Here is a 20,051-nt window from a genome sequence, read left to right on the forward strand (position 1 = left end):
GATTGGCCTACACCGAACATTAGAAACTAGAAATTATGTGAGTCTGATTGCTGAGGAAGAATTTATGGAAAGATATTTCATGAACTGGATGTGGAGGATAAGTAAAGTCTGGTTGTTGGAAAAGAAAGCAGTTTCTACTCTTAATTTCTCTGTTCACCATGTAGTTCCAAAGATTCCTTATTTATGTCTGTGTGGTCCTGGAAGCCTACATAACCTAGGAAAAAGTATGTTTCCTGGCCCACTTAGTGGTTAAATTCTGTGACTAAATTCTGACTAATAATATCTGAGTATAAGATTTTGGTGGCCAGAAAAGTACATGAAAAGAGAGAAAGAGAGCTGAAGAGATGTCACAGTGGTAAGAGCAGTCACCAGTCTTACAGAGTGGCATTCCCAGCAACATCAGAAGCCTCAGAATCACCTGTAACTTCAATTTCAGGAATCTAATGCCTTCCTCTGCATCTGTGGACACCCTACACACACACACACACACACACACACACACACACACCACATGCACACACACACATACACAGAAACACATAAAATAAATAAAAATAATAAATCAGAGAACACTTCAGTGTGCAGAGAGTAACATAGAGCTATGTAAATGATTTATAAAAGCTCACAATTTTTTTTTTTTTTTTGGTTTTTCGGGACAGGGTTTCTCTGGCTTTGGAGCCTGTCCTGGAACTAGCTCTTGTAGACCAGGCTGGCCTCAAACTCCCAGAGATCCGCCTGCCTCTGCCTCCCGAGTGCTGGGATTAAAGGCGTGTGCCACCACTGCCCGGCAAAAAGCTCACAATTCTTGGCATGGGCACAAGGACATTGAACTTCTGACCTTTCCTAGAAGTACATTGTTCCTTAAGAAACTGTCTGTGCTTCTACCACTAACCATGGGTACTGCTCAAATTCTTAATGCCGGACAGAAGAACCTAGAAATCCCAGCTTGGACTCTGCTATCAGTCTCGAGAGCCTACAAACAGTCTCTAAATGAAATAAAGCACTATATTCATTAAGCCACTCTAAATTCTGATCAATATCGATAGTATCCAGCTACAAATCCTGATTCAGTGTCTTGGTTTGAAAGAAAGATAAACACTTGCTAAGGCACATAGTACACCTCTAACCAGTTTACACATCTCTACCTATTTAGTCCTACTTTATCCTTATCATCCCCATTCTCTTTCTTTGTTTATCCTATGTCCTTCCATAGAAATGTAAAGGAGAGTACATGAAATTGCCTCTGCAACTTTGGAAGAAGTCTGTATGGTAGGGATGATAAGTGTTGACGTCTGTTTGGTTGGTGTTGATTGTAAATTTTACAGGATCCAGAATCACCTGAAGGATGAACCTCTGAACATGCTTATAAGTGATTATATTTATTAGGCTAATGGATGCAAGACAACCTGTTAACTGGAAGTAGAACCAAGTGCTCTGCAGGAATTTTGGGATAAATGAAAGAGATACTGAGCTAAGCATGCTTTCATTCATCCATCACTCTCTGCCTTCCTATCGTGAATATGATGTGTCCAGCTGCTTCAAACTCCTGCTACTTCGATATGCCCTCCCCAACAATGAATTACACCCTTGAGCTATTAGACAAAATAAACCCTTTATTCATTAAATTGCTTTTATCAAAGTATTTTATCACAATAACTAAGGGTAAATGAAGTTAACAGGCAAAAATAAACACCAACATATCCTGAAAGAAAATGTTTATACTGCAGAACTCAAGAGTGAATGATGTATTCTTTTTCTGTGTCTCACTGTTCTTGGTTCTGCTAACAATGCTCTCTTCCTGGTCAGCAGTTAGTTTAAAGCTAACTCCAATGTGCTTATGAATGTTATTTGTCTTTGCTGTTGGTCACCTCTCTGAGATGTCATTGCTCATTGATAAAAACAGAGGAAAGAACCCATTATCAGTCTTACTATACAAATTTCAGGTTAGCAGGTGACAAGCCACCATTATCACATCTCTTTGGACTCTCTAGCTTATCAAGGTAAACCACCCGAATTACACCCTACACACCTTCAGCTCGGCAATGATCCTTCCATGCTGTCAAGCAAGCCGTTAACCCAACTTTTTCAGCCTGAACTTTTACTGAGTTACTTTTACATGATTTCAAAAACTCTTCCAGCTTCTTCAGCCCAGAACTTAAATTCCTTTTCATCTCCTTCTCAATAGAAGATGACAGGGTATTCCATTTTTGCTCTTCTCTTTGTTCTTCCTTGGCAATTAACCTTTTCTTATTCTCTCTAGCAATTTTGTCAGCCTTGCTCTCCTGCCCAAATGGAAAGAAACACAATTTGTGATGAGACAGGACTATTCCAAATTGACATTTCTTGAGCGAAATGCTATTTTAAGTATGCACTGATAATTTTGACCATCATTCCATACTTGAATAGTCATAAAATTATTTTTTAAATTAAGACTCTAATGGTTGAAAATATAATAATTCAACTCAATGACTAAAAAGACTTGTAGATAATTTCCTAAATTTTAATGCAGTATTAAATATAAAAGGGCAAATCTAATTAAAATCAAAGAGATGTTACAAAGATTCTTTATTTTCCCCATGCAGTGATGCCTGTTATTCTCTTTGGGGCTGCATTTCTCTTACCTTTCCTACCAAGTCACCTTTTGTCTATGTGTCATGATGTTTGAATCATGAATTCTTCTCTGAATCTCATGCCTAATGATAATGTCTCATTCCTCTGGCAAGTACCTATCCAACTACTCATCAAAGTTTACTCTGTCTGAACCTACAATGACCATTTTTCCTCCCTGGACTGAGATAATTGAGAGAAATTTGTATTGAAGTTCCCTGGATTCCCTAAGCCAAAAAAAGACATTTAGTCCATAATGTTTAATGAGTAAGTAAGAAAAGGGGGCTGAAAGCAAGGAGTGGACAGCAATCATTATATAAACAAATGGTTTGTCTTACCTAAAGACATGTTTTAAAATGATTTAAATCTAATATGGACCTACTCTTATTGTGGTTTTACATGATCAAATTAAAGGGTCAAGGACATGGTTCAGCAGGTAAAGGTACTTGCCTTAGAAGCCTGATGCTTGAGTTCAGTCCCCAGAACCCATGCAAAGGTTCAAGGAGAAGACACCACAAAGTTTTCTTCTACATACTATTAGCCCCCCATTGACCTCCACATAAATACTATGACATCGCCATTAACCTCCATGTACACATCAGGGCATACTCCTTCTATTTACCTTCCCATACACGCCATGGCACTATGCCAGATTCCCCTCTGTATGCTGTGAATATGTTTTATTAACATTGTTTAATAAAGAAGTTGCTTTGGCCTATGGCAGAGCAGAACGGAGCTAGGTAACAAAACTAAACTGAATGCAGAGAGAAAGAAGTCAGAGTCAGGCAGATGCCATGTAGTTGCTGAAGGAGAAAGATGCCAGAACCTTACCTGTAAACCATGAAGCTTATGGCTTGTTACTTGGCGGCAATGTTGGGTGCCATTATGTAAATGGAGACTGCAAATTTATTTCTTAGCCATCCAGACAAAATAATCACACAGAAACTATATTAATTACCACACTCTTTGACCAATGGCTCAGGCATATTCCTAGCTAGCTCTTATATCTTAAGTTAACCCATTCTCTTAATCTGTGTATGGTCACAAGGATATGATTTACTGGTAAGCTTCTGGTACATTTCTCCTTCATCAGCTGCATGGCATCCCCATGTCTATGCCTTCTTTCCTCCTCTACCTCATCTTAGATTTCCTGCCTTGCTATATTATGTTCTGCCACAGGCCAAATAGCTTCTTTATTAACCAATGATAATTAGATATATTCACAGCATACGGAGGAGAATCCCACATCATTGGCACCCAATACATATACTTAAACAAACACACAGAAATAGTAAATAATTTTTAAAAAGACAAATTTCAGAATTTATGTTAGCAAAAGAATTCTAACAAAAAACTTCCCATTTTTAAGGTTAGTGGATTAGTATCTAAAAATTAACTTATTAATCTCAAACTGCTTAATTCCAATCCATAACATTTTAGATTTCTGATCATTTTAACTTTAAAGTAGATATTTCCTGTCAGGCCATTGCCATAGTTTTTCTAAACAGGACAATGGGACTTTGGCTAATTTCACTGCTTCCTTTATCTCAAATGTTATTACACTGCTGACCATAGAGTATATTTATAAAAAACTAATTGTGTTAAATTTCTTTGATGAGTGATTTAAGTTTTGAGATTGGGAATGTTGAAGCTTATACTTCTTTTTAGTTTACTTGTGGTGTATGGTGAGAAATTTTGCCAGTTTGTTATTTTGTAACAGAGAGGAAAACAGTCAGAAAAATGAAGAGGAGTAGCAGGAGGGGGGGGGGAGAGAAGGAAGGGAAGGAGGAAAGAGTATATTCTTTCTGCATCTTATTCTCCTATTTCTCCTACTCTTCTTTATATTCCTAAATGAATAAAATAGGCTTCATCAATTTGGGTATGAAATTGAAAAAGTCCTGACCTCCTAAGAAAGAGGCAGTGATGGCAAGTGGGAGCTATGAGGCTTTCTTTTAATGAGTCAGGCAAAATATGAGCCAGTCACCATTCCTCAGGCGACCTGTGAAGCAGGTCAAGGAGAAAGAATTCACACTAGCATGAACTCATGAACTAAGCATCAGGCACTCTGTGATGACTTGTGTTATTTTAATCATTTTGAGAGAGCTATTTGTTAATCACCCAACTGGTAGCTGTCCTTGAGAGTTGTGAAACTTAAAGTTCCCAGATTGTTCACTAGTTGGGATATATATATATATATATATATATATATATATATATATATATATCTTAGTTTTTATATCATGCTAAACTTTCCCCAAACATAAGTATCCAGAAATGAGTGCTTACAAATATTTTTGTGTTTTGTGGGATCTTCATAGACTTCACTTCTGATGACCTTGCCATGCTAACTCCCTTTAACAGGGCCAACCTGTCATTATTCCTATCTGTTGTGTTTGTAAAGTTGTTTCTCTCTACAAAGTATTAAACAATTGAATCAGAGATATTCCATAAAATAAGTGCCTTCTTCAGATCCTTAGCTCTGGAGCCTACTAAATGCTAAGATATCACCAAATGTTTGACATATAATCTTCATCTTCATCAAATTAGTAATTGTTATTAAAATATAATCTATACTTGCAGGGTAATATTATCAGAAGTACTAATATATAATTCTCACATCTAGAAGTTAATTGAGCTTCTCTCTCTGTATTTTATCCTCAATTTTGGCCTTTGGATGGAAACTGGTAGAAAATAACCATACCAGTAGAATAAATAGTAAAATTAAGAGGAAGTAATCTATGCACAATGAGGAAATAAACAGCTTTAACTTTGTGCCTTAAAAAATGATGAATGCATTCATTATTTAAATACTTTGAGAAAAAAATGCAGAAAATCTGTATAAGTCAAGCAAAGAAACCCTGTGTTTTATGTTTATTTTTTCTGAATTCGTGAAAAACATTTTAATTGTTACTATCTGATAAACTATGTTTTAGTATTATTGAAAAATTTTAAGCTAAACCTTTATCCTATTAATGCTTAATTTGCTCTTTTAAATAAGTATCTCTTGTTTACATAGAAAGGATCATTTGTAATAATTTATTTGGCATGTTAGACTCTCTTAGCAGGTATCATAATAAATATGATTATTCTTTGCTTGTTACTTTTCTGTGCTGTAATATAATGTTGTGACCAAGACAATTCATAAAAGAAAGTATTTATCTGATCTTATGATTCCAGAGGGATAAGAAACCATGATGGCTGAGCAGAGGCATGGCACCTTGAGCAAGAAGCTGAAAGTTTGCATCTTAAGCTGTAAGCAGGAATGGCAAGGCTTTAAACTCTCAAAACTGGCCTTCAGTGACACACTTCCTCCTACAAGGCCAACCTTCTGAGCCTCCCTAAACAATGCCACCAACTGGCAAGCCACACATTCAAAGACCTGAGACTATGGGAGACATCTCATTTAAACTACTGCATCCAAATAAAACAGAAAGGCATCTCATGGAAAGAAGCTATCAATGGGATGAACAAATACTAATTTGATAAATAATAGCAGGAAGAGCTTGTTATGATAATGGAATCTACAGAAACTTACATGTGCTTTTATGCTTTTGGACTTACTGCTATCCTTCTTCACCTTAGGACCTTGAGTTGTGATGGTCTTGGAAGAGACCGTTTCTAATGATTTCCCATAAAATCGTTGAAAAACATGATATTTCTGCAAACTTCTAAGATAATGGGGGTCTCTTGAAAATTCTGAAAAATAAAATACTTAAATGTAATATTATTCTGATATATTAGCAACATGTCTTCACACCATTCCATATACGGGCACAATTTTTTTTTTAGTATAGAACACCAATTTTATCTGACTAGTTTGGTCAAATAAAGTATCTTAAATTGAGCTGTCTCATTCATAGAATAACTTTAAGCATACCTACAAATGTGGCAATTTTTCAAATATGTATTGTGCTTGTGGAATTAAGCATATCGTTGAATGAATGCAAGTCAAGGGTTATATCACTGGTTAACAACTCCCACCAGCTCAAACAATTTTAAATTTTTACAGCCTACTTTCAAAGGCAAATACCAAGAATGTTATTTATATTTATTTATTCAGTGTGTTCTCTGATAATGGATATAATGCACTCTTATTATTTGCACTCATTAACTTCAGTTAGGACTGTGGGTTTGTCCACTGGCTTCTACAGCTATCGATGGAGCCTTGTGAGCACATCTTTGGGTATACAACTGAAGGTAATAGTGACCCTTCTCAATAATCCATCAGTATTAGCAGTAAGGAGTAGGGATCCATTAGTAACCTTCCAGGTGTCTGGGGGAAGGTGTTGTTTTGTTTTGGAGACAAACTCTAACCATTAACTGTTAATGTGCCCTGTGAATGAATTTCAGTAGAAAAATCAAGAAGAAAACCATCTAAAATATCTGGTTCAATGAATTACTGGATAGGAAAAAAACAAGACCCTCATTTTGAACCCCAGCCATAGAACTGTGAGCTTAATTGGTATTAGACTTAATATTAGACTTCAAAGAACATCCAGATTTCTTAAGCTAAAAGCTGCCTTTCCTTAACAATGTGCCAAGCTCATGAGACAAAGATTACATATGCACTCCTCTGCCTAAGGTGCTTACAACCTCCATATAAATAACTACCAGGAAACGGAAGGAGAATTCTTTATTAACATCCTACTGTTGCCTATCCGATGTTCTATTGACTGATCTTCACCTGTAGTGGTATTTGGCTCTTATTTTAATGAATAAAGCTTGCCTGAAAATCAGAGTGCAGAGCTAAGCCACTAGAAACCAGACACTGTTGTCACACACCTTTAATCTCAGGACTGAGGGGACAGATCTGTTAGTTCAAGTACACCCTGAACTACATGAATTTGATCCAGTCAAAAAGAGAAAAAGGCCTCACACAAAGGTCATCCCAGCATTTGGGATCACATGCCTTTAATCCCAGCATTAGGGAGCTGGAGGCAGGAGTGATATGGCTGGGTGGAGAGAGGAATATAAGGCAGGAGGAGACAGGAGCTCAGTGTAGTCTGAAGCAGTCTGAGTAGCAGTGCAGTCGGAGGCAGTTAGTCTGAAGCAGTCTGTGCATGCAGACTGAGGACAGGGATTGCTCCTTTGGTCTCAGCATTGGTAGAGGTAAGAACACTCTAGTTGCTGGTGGTTTTGCTTTTCTGATCTTCAGCATCAAACCCTACATCTGACTTTGGGTTTTTATTATTAATACCAATTAGAATTTATACTGCATTCACCTGAAACCATTGATTTGTTTTCATAATGTGCTTTTCATTTTGAAATAAAGGACAGAGTGGAGTAGATTTAAATTTATTGAACAGAATCAGCAAGCTCACCAGTAATTTTGGCATTTTTCCTGTCATAATCATCACTGAGGGGTCTCTGGGAATCCCAGTGCACAAGCTCATTAAATTCCTTATGCTTAATCCAGGATGTAACAATGGGATCATTGCTGGGAGACAAAGGAAATATAAGTATATTTCAAATTTCAGGTCTCCAAACAAACAAATTTTATGACTTTGAAAACCACAGTTCTTACTCCTCCTCCTGGAATACAACATGTGTGGTAGAATTCAAAAAGCATTTTATAAGAAACTTCAGAAGCCAGGAACACTCCAGGTGTCCAACATTCTCAAGCATTTATTGTTCTATTAATTTAAAAATAGTGGTAGAGTGATTTGTTCCCCACTTAAAATTATACAAATGTCAGTAAAGATGGACAATGGGCAATATGCTGCAAATATATATTGCATGTAATTTACTGCCTTAAAACTGTCCTATTTCTGGGGATTATTCAGAAAAGCTTTCTCAAAGAATATTTAATAAAGAATTATTATTCACTATGAACATGTATTAAAATATATGGAAGTCTTACTTCTTTAGGAAAGGCAAGTCTTTCAAAATGTCTCCAGTAAATTCATCAACCAAACTACATGACATTGGAATAAAACCCAAGTTTTTCATCTTCTCCTGAGAACTTTCTGTAAACAAAAAAAAATATGATAAAGTTAAACATGAACTTTTCAGAAGGTAAGACAATACTTTTTCCCATATTTCACATTTAAAAGTATTTTATACTCACTTCATTTACATTTTTTTGGGGGGGGTTTTCAAGACAGGGTTTCTTCATAGCTTTTGGTTCCTGTCCTGGAACTAGCTCTTGTAGACCAGGCTTTCCTCGAACCCACAGAGATCTGCCTGCCTCTGCCTTCCAAGTGCTGGGATTAAAGGCGTGTGCCACCACTGCCCGCTACATGTTAATTCCAATCTTGTTCATAAAGTTATTTCCCACATTAAGTCATTTGAAATGCAGTAGCAAATAAATAAATAATAACTAAGCAAATAGTTATATAGATTAAATAAGTAGGTGGTTAGGTGGCTAAAGAGATGAATTGATAGGTACATGGCTAGAAAGATACATTATTATGATGACAAATTACTGATAGATGATAGAAAGATAAATAATAAATGATACATAATTCCTTTGGTGATTGTGTTCAAATATTTAATCTTTTCATTTTGATAGAAATTCTACAGATAACAATATGAGAGATCACATACATAATGTCAAAAATGAAATAAAAATGGAATAACCAAAGGTGATGGGATTGGTATTATTATACTCCCTTTGAGATTCTTTTTGGTTTATGTACAAGTTTATGCAATAAATAAATTAAAATTGATGGATAGATGATAAGTAGTGAGATAAATTATAGATGATATATAGGTAAATAAATAGACAGACAGACATTAGATAGATAGATAGATAGATAGATAGATAGATAGATAGATAGATAGATATGCATAGTGTTAGTTGGACCTGGTGTTGCATATCTTTGATGTCATCACTTGGAAGGTGGAGGCAGAAGGATCAGGAACTCAAGTTCGTCTCCAGTTCAAGTACCTATTGAGTTCAAGACTAGTCTACACTACATAGAACCTTATCTCAAAAAACCCACAACATGAAAATATACGTATACACAAAGTAAACTAATGATACATTTGGGAAAATTGACATACCCACTATATTAAAGGTTATCTGTGTTTCCTTGGAGGTTTTGTGAGGTGTTTTATGTTAAAATTACCTAAAATCTTTATCTCTTCCCTGATCACTAGTATATATAATAAAATTATAATATGAATATATAATATGAGTAGTGTTAGCATAGAGTACATTACCCTAATCAAGTACATCAAATATAGACTTATCATCTTCCATAAGTGTAAATTTTTACCATTTGACCTGCATTTCCCTATCTCTGACATTGTTCCCTCGGTTACTACCTATTTACTTTGTTCCACTTCTATGTATTTCTTTAGGCAGTGCATGGAAATGACATCACATGGCAATTTTTTCTGTGACTAGCTTATGTCATTTCTCACAATTGTATCTTTAACCTGTTCTGTTTTCTTGTGCAAGAAACTGAGCCCGTGCATGGCCTCACGCATGCTAGGACACACTGCCTGTGAGGGATGTCTCCAACTTTAAGTTTGACTCCTTTTCTATTTATTTGTGGTGCCCAAACTCCCCCATTATTAGTATCCAATCAACTTTTAAATCCACTCAGTATATTAATTTCTACAAGTTTGGTTATGACAATGAGTATTGTTTTAGAGTTTTTATTATTTTTCTCATTTCTAATTTTACATTTAATCTCTCTTAAATGTTGCCAAATTATTTTCAGAAAGTATATAATAATTGTGATATTAAAAAACAGAAGCTATCAGTTCTAAAGAAGTCCACAGCTAATTGTGTTCTTAGTTATTCCTTAGCTCTTTCATAAATTCTATCAGTCTCCATCATTGACACATAATCCTATAAAAAAATTTTGTGATTTGTTCCTCATAATAATTTGCCAAACCACTTCAGTTACTTTCATTTACTCGATTACAGTGGCCGTGGGGCCTCACAGTTTAAATTCTAATTTTCAAGAGTTGCTACAGGCTGCAAAATTATACAGTAATTCCTCAGTCACCTTTTCACAAACTTTTTATCAGAGCCAAAGGCCTTGGTAAATGTTAAACCAAGATTCAAAGAAATGTTGGCATTATTGCTCTGTGATTAAAGTGGCTGTCTTTTGCTGTAGATTTTCACTTTAACTGACTCCCCTTCTGCTACATATTTGGAAATTAATTCTCACAGTTCTGAACTGTTTTTTATGCCTTTAGGATAGATGAGAAAACCATTTCCAACTGTCAGGCCTTCATTCCTCTCTTTTGGATAGACACAGATATCTGCCTTCCTGCAGTTATATTTTTCAGCAGGAATTTGGTCAGTGTTTAGGGTCAAGGAAAGAGCACTCCATTTAAGATATTCATAGATATCCAAGGACATAGAATACTACTTGCCCAAGCGGCTGCTCTGGTTTTACCTCACTTATAAATAAAGAATAAAATGACCCCAAACCAACCTTAGATTAAGAGATTCCTAACTTCTTATGATCACCTTCACCTCAGTTTACTGATGATTTTAGTTCAGGAACAACCACAATAAGAATAGCTAATAACAGCATACTCTAGAACTGACAATTTAGAGGTCTTGATCACTTTTTCCTTTATACTGTTTAAAGCAATAAGTCTAACTCCAGGCCTAGGTCCATAGAAATTACAGTGTCTGGTGAATGTGCTAATCAGATCCAAACCCATTAGCTTCCCACTGACTGTTTACATTGGTTGCCAGGTTACTTGTTATCCTCTATGCATGCTGTGAGATAAGAAGCAGTGCACTGGTTTATAAGAGAATCATGACCTGTTCATATTTTTTCTGAAAAAAAAAAACCATTTAAGTCTTATATATGACCTAAAAATGTAGCAAAGAGCACTAAATTTTCCCTCTAGAATCCCCTGATAATTTAATTCCTTTCTTAACTAACGTTTTCCATTAAGGAGTTCACAAATGTGCACTAGCCACTCTGACCTTTGAGCTGACAGCCACGGATTAGTGTGTACGTGTAAAAGTACTTATCTAAATTTTTATGGGGAAAAAGATTCCAGTCCTTGGACCTGGAGGGCTGAGGAATTGCTGGTTTTAATGGTATATATTACTGGGAACATTCATAACAGAGAGCAAGAAGAATAAAGAAACATGGAAAGACGGGCCCTGTTGCAAGTAGATTTCTTAACCTCCAGACTTTAGCACCCTTGGTTTATTATGGTATCTTTGATTGGACCCTGAGAGGGGTTTCTTAAGAGCTGAACTCTTAGGAACCCTATTAAAGAGTGATTTATTACACTGCAGATGCAGTGTGGGTCCTTTGTTAGTTATGTTTGCTGAAAGGCAGGTCTAGGGGGAGCTAACCTTTGAGGTTTGCTCCTATGGACCTGGATTTATGAAGACTCAGTCTATCACCTCCTGGCTCTGGTCTCTTCTCTTGTACCTGTCACCAAAGACACTCCGTACATCTATCTGTAGCATAGTGAATTAAATGCAGTGATTTCTGCAAAGACTTTCTAAGGTGACTGCTGGCTCCTTTTCATTCTTTGGCATTCCATGCCTACTTTTAGTTTTATTAATATACAACACAGATGCTGTGCATGGTTCCAAGGTAGTCTCTACACTGGCTTAGATGGAGCTAAGTATTCCCACTCACCTTGCAGGCTTCCCCCATCCAATTGTTTAGAGAGGACTCATCATAATGTAATAAAATATTGAAAGTTTTAGTTGGCACGGGTCACACTGGTAGAAAGAGAATTCACTTGCATTTGGTTTTGACTTTTTAAGGTGGCAACATTAATTACAAACAACATATAAATTTTCAGTATTAGTCAAAGCACAGCACTCCATGGACATGACAACTATTTGAACATACAATGCTAGAAAATGATTTCTACTTGAAGTTATCAAAAATTCTTTTTTCCTGTCAAATTTAGTTAGGAATAAGTTATCTTTGGTTGTTGATGGGGTAATTTTGAGAAAATGACATTCAAGTTAGGAATAAATTACCTTTGATTGGTGATGGGATCTTTTTAAGAAAATGACATCTTGTTGTTCTCAAAGGAAATGGTTTTCCCAAGTCAAAGTTTCTGACCAACTTCGACACAGTATCCCAGAGATGTACATACTCCTTCATGATGACATCTCCTACATTCAAATCCAGGCCTGGATCACAATTAAAATTGCATTGTATTAAGAAACACCAATTCATGTATAGAAGCACACAACTTCATTCACTAAATTTACCTAGGAAAACAGTGGAATTTTCAGTGGGATTCCCATTGAATCTAAACAAAAAAGATTACAGCTGTGGACAATTCTGTGACACACCTTAAAACTAATCTTGCTTTTCTGTTTGACAACTTAATGTTAAAAACTAATGTCTTAACTAATGATAACAAGTATGGTAGATTTAATTGTTTTGAAGGTAGTAAAAATATTATATCACAAATAACTTTGAAACCAATAACACTAAATAAAAGTAAAATAAAAGTTAGAAAAGAATCATTGTTTTATAGGTAGTTAATTTATTCCAATTTCTACAGTATGACAGGATCAAATTTTACTATCAAAGACATTTACTATTCACTAAAGTGCTATTCTCTCAAAATGTGTTTTCTTTTTCTCTGACTACAAAAACACAAGAAAAATTGTTCTAACAAAAGAAAATAAATTACACAAAGAAAGTATAGAGATTATCTCTTTGAAAAACTTATAATCCCTAAATAACTAATAAAAGCAAAATATTTCTATTCATGAGGACAATTTTATAAATAAACCTTATATACCATGCATGAAAACAAAATGTTATGAAATGTCAAACAGATTAAACCACACTTTTAACCAAAATACTTATGGAGCTATATTAAGTAGAAAATATATTGGGTTGTTTATATTCCTTCTGGTTTCCACAAATAAAAATATAAACAAAGACTGGGAAAGTGAAAAATCATTACTATTTATACAATAGACATTTAAGAAATGGTTTTGAAGCTTGAAATTCCTCATAAGCTTTATCTCTAAAGGAAGGTGAGATGTATTATATAGTAAACTGATACCTTCTGCATTTTCATTTTCATAGTAAAAAGCAATATTCTTCAACAAAGGCTCATCACTAATATCAGAAAGGTGAAGTAAATCCAAACTCCAAAATTCAATCATGTGCACATTACTTAGGATGAAATACTCGCACCACTGTTTCTGGAAATAAAAAAAAAAAGAAGTTATTGACAGCTTTCATGTCCACATCAATACATAGAATTACCCCATACGTATCACTAATCCAAATGAAAGGCAAATGACAAGACTGTTTTAATTCTCATAAGCAACTAAACTCACTGAGGCTGAATAAGGACTATCCTTTGTTCCTTAAAAATTGAAGCATTACATAAAATAAAAACTGACTCAAAAATGAATTTAAACTGCACGTAAGCCCAGCACTTGGGAGGCTAAGGGCAGGAGGATGCCTGAAAGATTAAGGCCAGTCTGTGTTACACAGTCAGTTTCAGACCAATCTGGGTTACACAGTGAGACTTTGTCTCAAAAATAAAAACAAAACCAAAACCAAAAAACAACCTTTTATCATGAGTTAAAAAAAAATATCTATTTAATTACTATGGATTGTTTCCTCCAATTGTGATTCAAAATCTCAAAAACTACATATTTCTTCAGCTTTTGAATGTTCTTCTGTTATTTACTTAGGTTTCTTTATTTACGTTGGGTTGTCAATGTTGGGCTGCTAAGGGTTCTAGAAAGAAAATCGTTTCCCACCCACCAATACTGATAGGTCTCCACCAACTAAAGGCTGCACGGTGATGTTCCATTCTAACACCGACAGAATGTCTGCACAAACAACACTTACGTCTGGCCACAGTAGACATGAGTCTTCCTCAATAGCACGGTTTACAGAGTTAATATGAGAAGCTCCCGAGTGAGCTTTCTTCATTCACTCTGCCTTAGTATTAAAACTTAATGCGTCCCAACATAAACAAGAGAATGAAGCTGCTGTTTTTGATCAGCTAATATTATCAGGTGTTTCCTGCTTGGCCATCTTACAACACTGTCAAATACTTAGTTTTTTTAATACTGTCTTTTAACCTAAAGCACTTCCTTGTGTGATGGAGGAGAGTCGTCTCTCTATGTGTTACTTTCATTGGTTAATAAAGAAACTACCTTGGTCCTTTGATAGGACAGAAAATTAGGTAGGCAGAGTAAACAGAACAGAATTCTGGGAGGAAGAAGACAATGAGTTAGTCGCCCTGATTCTCTGACCTGAGAGGGATGTGGGCTAGAATCTTTCCCAGTAAGCCACCACCTCTTGGTGCTACACACATTAATAGAAATGGGTTAAACAAGATGTGATAGTTAGCCAGTAAGGGGCTGGAGATAATGGGCCAGGCAGTGTTTAAATGAATACAATTTTTGTGTTGTTATTTTGGGTGTAAAGCTAGCCATTTGGGAGCCGGGAGCGACAAAAAGCAGGCCTGCTCGCCTCTTCACTACATTTGTGCTTTAAAAAATTCAAAAAATTCTTCAGTATTAACAGTTGTGCAAAAAAGGTTTCTGTTAAAATCCATATTACACCTATTTGCATTCACACCAGCTCCCATTTTTGTTCCAGACTTCAGCTTCATAAAGGTGAAAAAAATGATTTAATACATCTAAGAAATAAATTTATAACAAAAGCCAACCATTACTGGTGCCACAATGTTTATTTTAATTGCAACTATCAGTAGGTTTAATGTATTAACCTGAAATGACCCATATTAAAGTTTTTAGATGAAAATGGGATCCGGAAGTCTTCCTGACTTTGATTAATATCACAGAGACATCTACCCATGAAGGACTAACAAAACACCTAGAGGAATGTCCTGCTACGGGGTTTAGAATACAGAATTTTCTCTCAAGAATCAATAGAACCTACATAGAACCACGTTCATCATGTCTAGTATTTACTACACCACAGAACTCTAAAAATTCCATTACTGCAGCTATGAATGTTCACCCGTGCAGACATCCAATATGTACTGATGCTCCTTTGTATGGATATGGGCATGGTGTGGGTATGTGCAGGTGTGCAGAGGCCACAGAATGACTTAAGGAGTCTTTCCCCTGGTAAATTCCACTTTATGTATGTGACAGGATCTCTCACTGGCCTGGAACTTGACCAAGTAGGATGGACGGTCAACAAGAAGTTTTCCATCTACCTATCTTTGGGATCACTGCACCAGATTTGATTTCATACATGGTTCTATATTGGACATCAAAGTCTGCTTTTTGGGCTTCCAAGATTTACCAGCTGAACCACTACGCTTGTGCCCTATTCCTAATCTACTGTTCCAACCCCCAGGTCAATTATGGTGATATAGTAAATGTAATACAAGCACTATCAAGTAAAATTAATATGACTTAATCGCCACTTTAGCCACAGTCAAATCAATACACTTCATGAATTTCCTTCACTTCTCTCATCTGGACTTTGAGACGGGGCATTAATGCAAATGCTATTCCTCATTGAGTAAGAAAGGCACACTCTTCATGCAGCTGTGCTGCCTCCAGGTAGACGTAAGTCACTCCTCAGAATGCTACAGTAGAAGTATACTCAGAGTATACTGCATACATACTAAGATGCAACTAGTCATTAAATATGATAGCATCCAATATTATAAAGAAAGTAAGAAAATACAAAAAGAAAAAATGTATATGGATATTTTTCATGTTATAAAGAACAGAAAAATCTGTTTGTTTAAAATGAAGAGACTAAACTGAAGTGTTAACAGATTCTAGCACTGATTTTCACAGAAGACTCTGGAGAGAATTTGGCTTTTTGTTTGCCTAAGGTCTCCAAAATTTCTGGAATGGGAAAAATAATAAAGCTTTGCATCCGTTTCCTCACTCTTTCTCAACACAGAAGGTGGTGGTCACCAGAAACTTCCTCGTTAATGACACAAATCCTGACTCCAACAAGAATTTTAAGAAGGAAAATGTCAAAAAGCTCTTCTTTGGGTTGGATGCATCGCATGATGGTTGTTATTAATAACAATCATATTACGTTATATGATTGTTGAAACTAGTCAAGTAACTGATTTAAACAAGCTGATCTTTGAAGACTCCAAATTTAACACCACGCTGTATAAGTGTGTTTTAAAAGTATACATGGTTTTTAATGTATCCTGTAGTTAAATAACAAAAGTATAAGTGAAAGGAGAGTATATTTACCAGTTTAAAGACAGTCTTGAGGTCCTTAATCCAATCAGAAGTGACAAATCTTGAGCAGGCTCTCTGGGAAAGAGGTAGGTGGAGTTGGAAAACCACACTGAGGCAATGGAGCTTACAGAAGTCTTCCACGTCCTTCAGGGTTAAACAACTACCTTGTTCCTGTAGAAAGTAAAGAAGGTGAGTAGAGAACATCAGGCTGGGAGACTACACACTCAATCTGTGAAAGCCTGAACTTTGCATCTATGCTCTCTAGGTGGGAATTCCACATTTACAATTTCTCCATTTCTGAGACAGTACTTACCCAGAAACAAGGCTGTGTTTAAACACGTTTGAGATAGAGAGGAAAGGAAGCTTCTTGCTTTGCAGAAGTGGTGTAAGGCATGGCTCAGTATTTTCAGGGACTCCAGGTTTAAACTAATAAACCAAGTGATGAACTGATCCATCTGGAAGGGTAAGTGTGTGTCCCCCACCCCGGCTGGCCAGACACCCCAGGAAGAGAGCACAGGCACACTCTAATCCCCTAAACTTTCTGGCCATTCACTGGGGCTTCTCCACGGCTACTGGCTTTCTGTACTTATCCCACCTCAACTTGCCCCCCAGGCACCCCTTTCCATATGTGGGGGCCTAGGATCTCCCAACTCAGCCTGCTTCAGGGACACAGTGGTAAGTCCAAGACTGCAGGGGTTTCTTTGTTCCACTAAGTCGGCATCTACCAAGCCTGCCCTTTTCTCTGTGAAGTTCTTGGTCAGCAAGTGGCCCTGATCCAGTACCAGGAGATCCATCTGGAGGGATAAGTGTGTGCCTACCCAGTAGGTCAGATGCCTCAGAAAGGGAGTACAAGCACACTTCAATCCCTAAACTTTCTGGCCATTCAGTGGGGCTTCTCCCTGGTTACTGCCTTTCTCTATTTATCTCATCACAGCTTGCCCCATAAGCACTTCTTTTCATCTGCGGGGTCCTTAGATCCACCACCACAGCCTACTTCAGGACGGAGAGGATCTGAGAGCCAACTCCAGTGCTGAGGGGACCTAAGAGATGTCAGAACAATAAAAAAAACCCAAGTACAAAATTAGCTACAGCAAAGATAGGACCAAGACACCAAGACTCTTCTAACAGTATTTGAAGAAAGAGATATGCAGGTGCCAATGCAAGAATTCCTCCAACAATCTGAAAAACAACATGATAATACCAGAATCCAGCGAACATACAACAGGGAGACTTAAACACCCTAAACCAAAAGAAGTAGAAGAAATAGATTTGAAACATAACATCATAAAAGTGTTAGAGACCATTAAACCATAAAACTCCTTTAAAGAAATGGATGAGAAGACTAACAAAAAGTTAGAATAAAATAATAAATCCATCAAAGATACCCAAGAAAACCAAGAAAAAGGAATCAAATAGGTAACTGAAACAGTTCAAGACTTGAAAACTGAAAATGGAGACAATGAAGAAAACACAAACTGAGAGATGGTAGGATATGGAAAATCTGGGTAAACAAACAGAAACTACAGAGACAAGTATAACCATCAGAATATAAGAGATAGAAGAAAGAAAATACTATAGAGGAAATAAACACACTGTTCAAAGAAAACAGCAAATCCAACAAATTCTTAACACAAAACATCCAGGAAATCTGGGACACCATGAAAAGACCAAACCTAAGAATAATAGGGGTAGATGAAGGAGAAGAATTACAGCTCAAAGGCCCAAAAAGTATATTCAACAAAATTATAGAAGAACACTTTCCCAACCTAAGGACGGATATTCCTACAAGAAGCATACAGATCACCAAATAGACTGGATCAAAAAAAAAAATCCTTCACAATATAATAATCAAAACACAAAACATACAGAATAAAGAAAGAATATTAAGAGTTACAAAGGAAAAAGGTCAAGTGACATATAAAGGTAAACTTATCAGAATTACACCTGACTTCTCTATGGAAGCCATGAAAGCCAGAAGGTCTTGGATAGATGTGCTGCAGAAACTAAGAGACCATGGATGCAAGCCCAGACTACTATGCCCAGCCAAGCTTTCTTTCACCATTGATGGAGAAAACAAGATATTCCAGGATAAAAACAAATTTAAACAGTATATAGCCACAAACCCAGCCTTACAGAAAGTGCTAGAAGGAAAATCACAGCCCAAGGAAACCAACAAATCCCACAATAACTCAGATATCTAATATCCCTCCACCAGCACAACTCAAAAATTGAAACACACAAACACTACCACCAATAAATAAATAAATAACTGGAGTTAACAACCACTGGTCACTAATATCACTTAATATCAATGGAATCAGTTCACCTATAAAAAGATAAAAGTTATGAAAATGGACATGAAAACAGAATCCCACATTCTGCTGTTTACAGGAAACATACCTCAAGCACAAAGACAGACATTACCTCAGAGTAAAAGGTTTTTCAATCTAATGGACCTTAGAAACAAGTGGGTGTGGCAATACTAATATCTACAAAATTGACTTGAAACTAAAATCAATTAGCAGAGACGGAGATGGACACTTTATACTCATAACAGGAACAATTCATCAGGATGAAGTCTCTATCATAAATACCTATGCCCATAATATAAAAGCACCCACATATATAAAAGAAACATTACTAGAACTCAAAGCACACATCAAACCCCGCACACTAATAGTAGGAGATTTCAACACTCCTCTATCACCAATGGACAAGTCAGTCAGACAGAAAACTAACAGATACATAAGAGAACTATTGGAGGTAAGGAATTAAATGGACTTAATAGACATATATAGAACATTCCACCAAAATAAGAAAGAATATACCTTCTTCTCAGCATCTCATGGAACCTTCTCAAAAATTGACCACATACTCAGTAACAAAGCAAACTTCCACAGATACAAAAAAAAATTAGTAACCACCTGTGCCTTATCTGATCATTATGGAATAAAGTTAGAATTTAACAATAATTCTACCCCCAGAAAGCCTACAAACTCATGGAAACTGAACAGTCAACTACTGAATCATCCTTGAGTCAAAGAAGAAATGAAGAAAGAAATTAAAGTCTTCCATGGATTCAATGAAAATAAAGACACAACACACCCAAACATATGGGACACTATGAAAGCAGTGCTAAGAGGCAAGTTCATAGCACTAAGTGCCCACATTAAGAAAACTGAGACTTAAGAGCACACCTGAAAGCACAAGAATAAAAAAGAAGCAGACTCACCCAGGAGGAGTAGAAGACTAGAAATAATCAAACTGAAGGCTGAAATCAACAAAATAGAAACAAAACACAGAAAACAATCCAAAGAAT

General features: G+C 36.2%; 1 protein-coding gene across 1 annotated transcript in view; it reads right to left on the reverse strand.

The window, feature by feature from the left end:
* The window catches only part of LOC121462566 (probable ATP-dependent RNA helicase DDX60), an 81,087-nt gene that overhangs the window by 47,981 nt on the left and 13,055 nt on the right, over positions 1-20,051 (reverse strand). The window contains exons 7-13 of the mRNA XM_041674202.1: positions 16,745-16,903; positions 13,585-13,726; positions 12,536-12,691; positions 8,468-8,573; positions 7,929-8,044; positions 6,143-6,303; positions 2,030-2,282 (exon numbers count right to left, since the gene is read on the reverse strand). Of these exons, the coding sequence (XP_041530136.1) occupies positions 2,030-2,282; positions 6,143-6,303; positions 7,929-8,044; positions 8,468-8,573; positions 12,536-12,691; positions 13,585-13,726; positions 16,745-16,903 (1,093 nt within the window). The remainder of the gene's footprint in view (positions 1-2,029; positions 2,283-6,142; positions 6,304-7,928; positions 8,045-8,467; positions 8,574-12,535; positions 12,692-13,584; positions 13,727-16,744; positions 16,904-20,051) is intronic.

This window comes from Microtus oregoni, unplaced genomic scaffold (genome assembly GCF_018167655.1).
Source record: "Microtus oregoni isolate MIOR12 unplaced genomic scaffold, Mior012 000025F_ref0000491, whole genome shotgun sequence".
Classification (NCBI taxonomy): Eukaryota; Metazoa; Chordata; class Mammalia; order Rodentia; family Cricetidae; genus Microtus; species Microtus oregoni.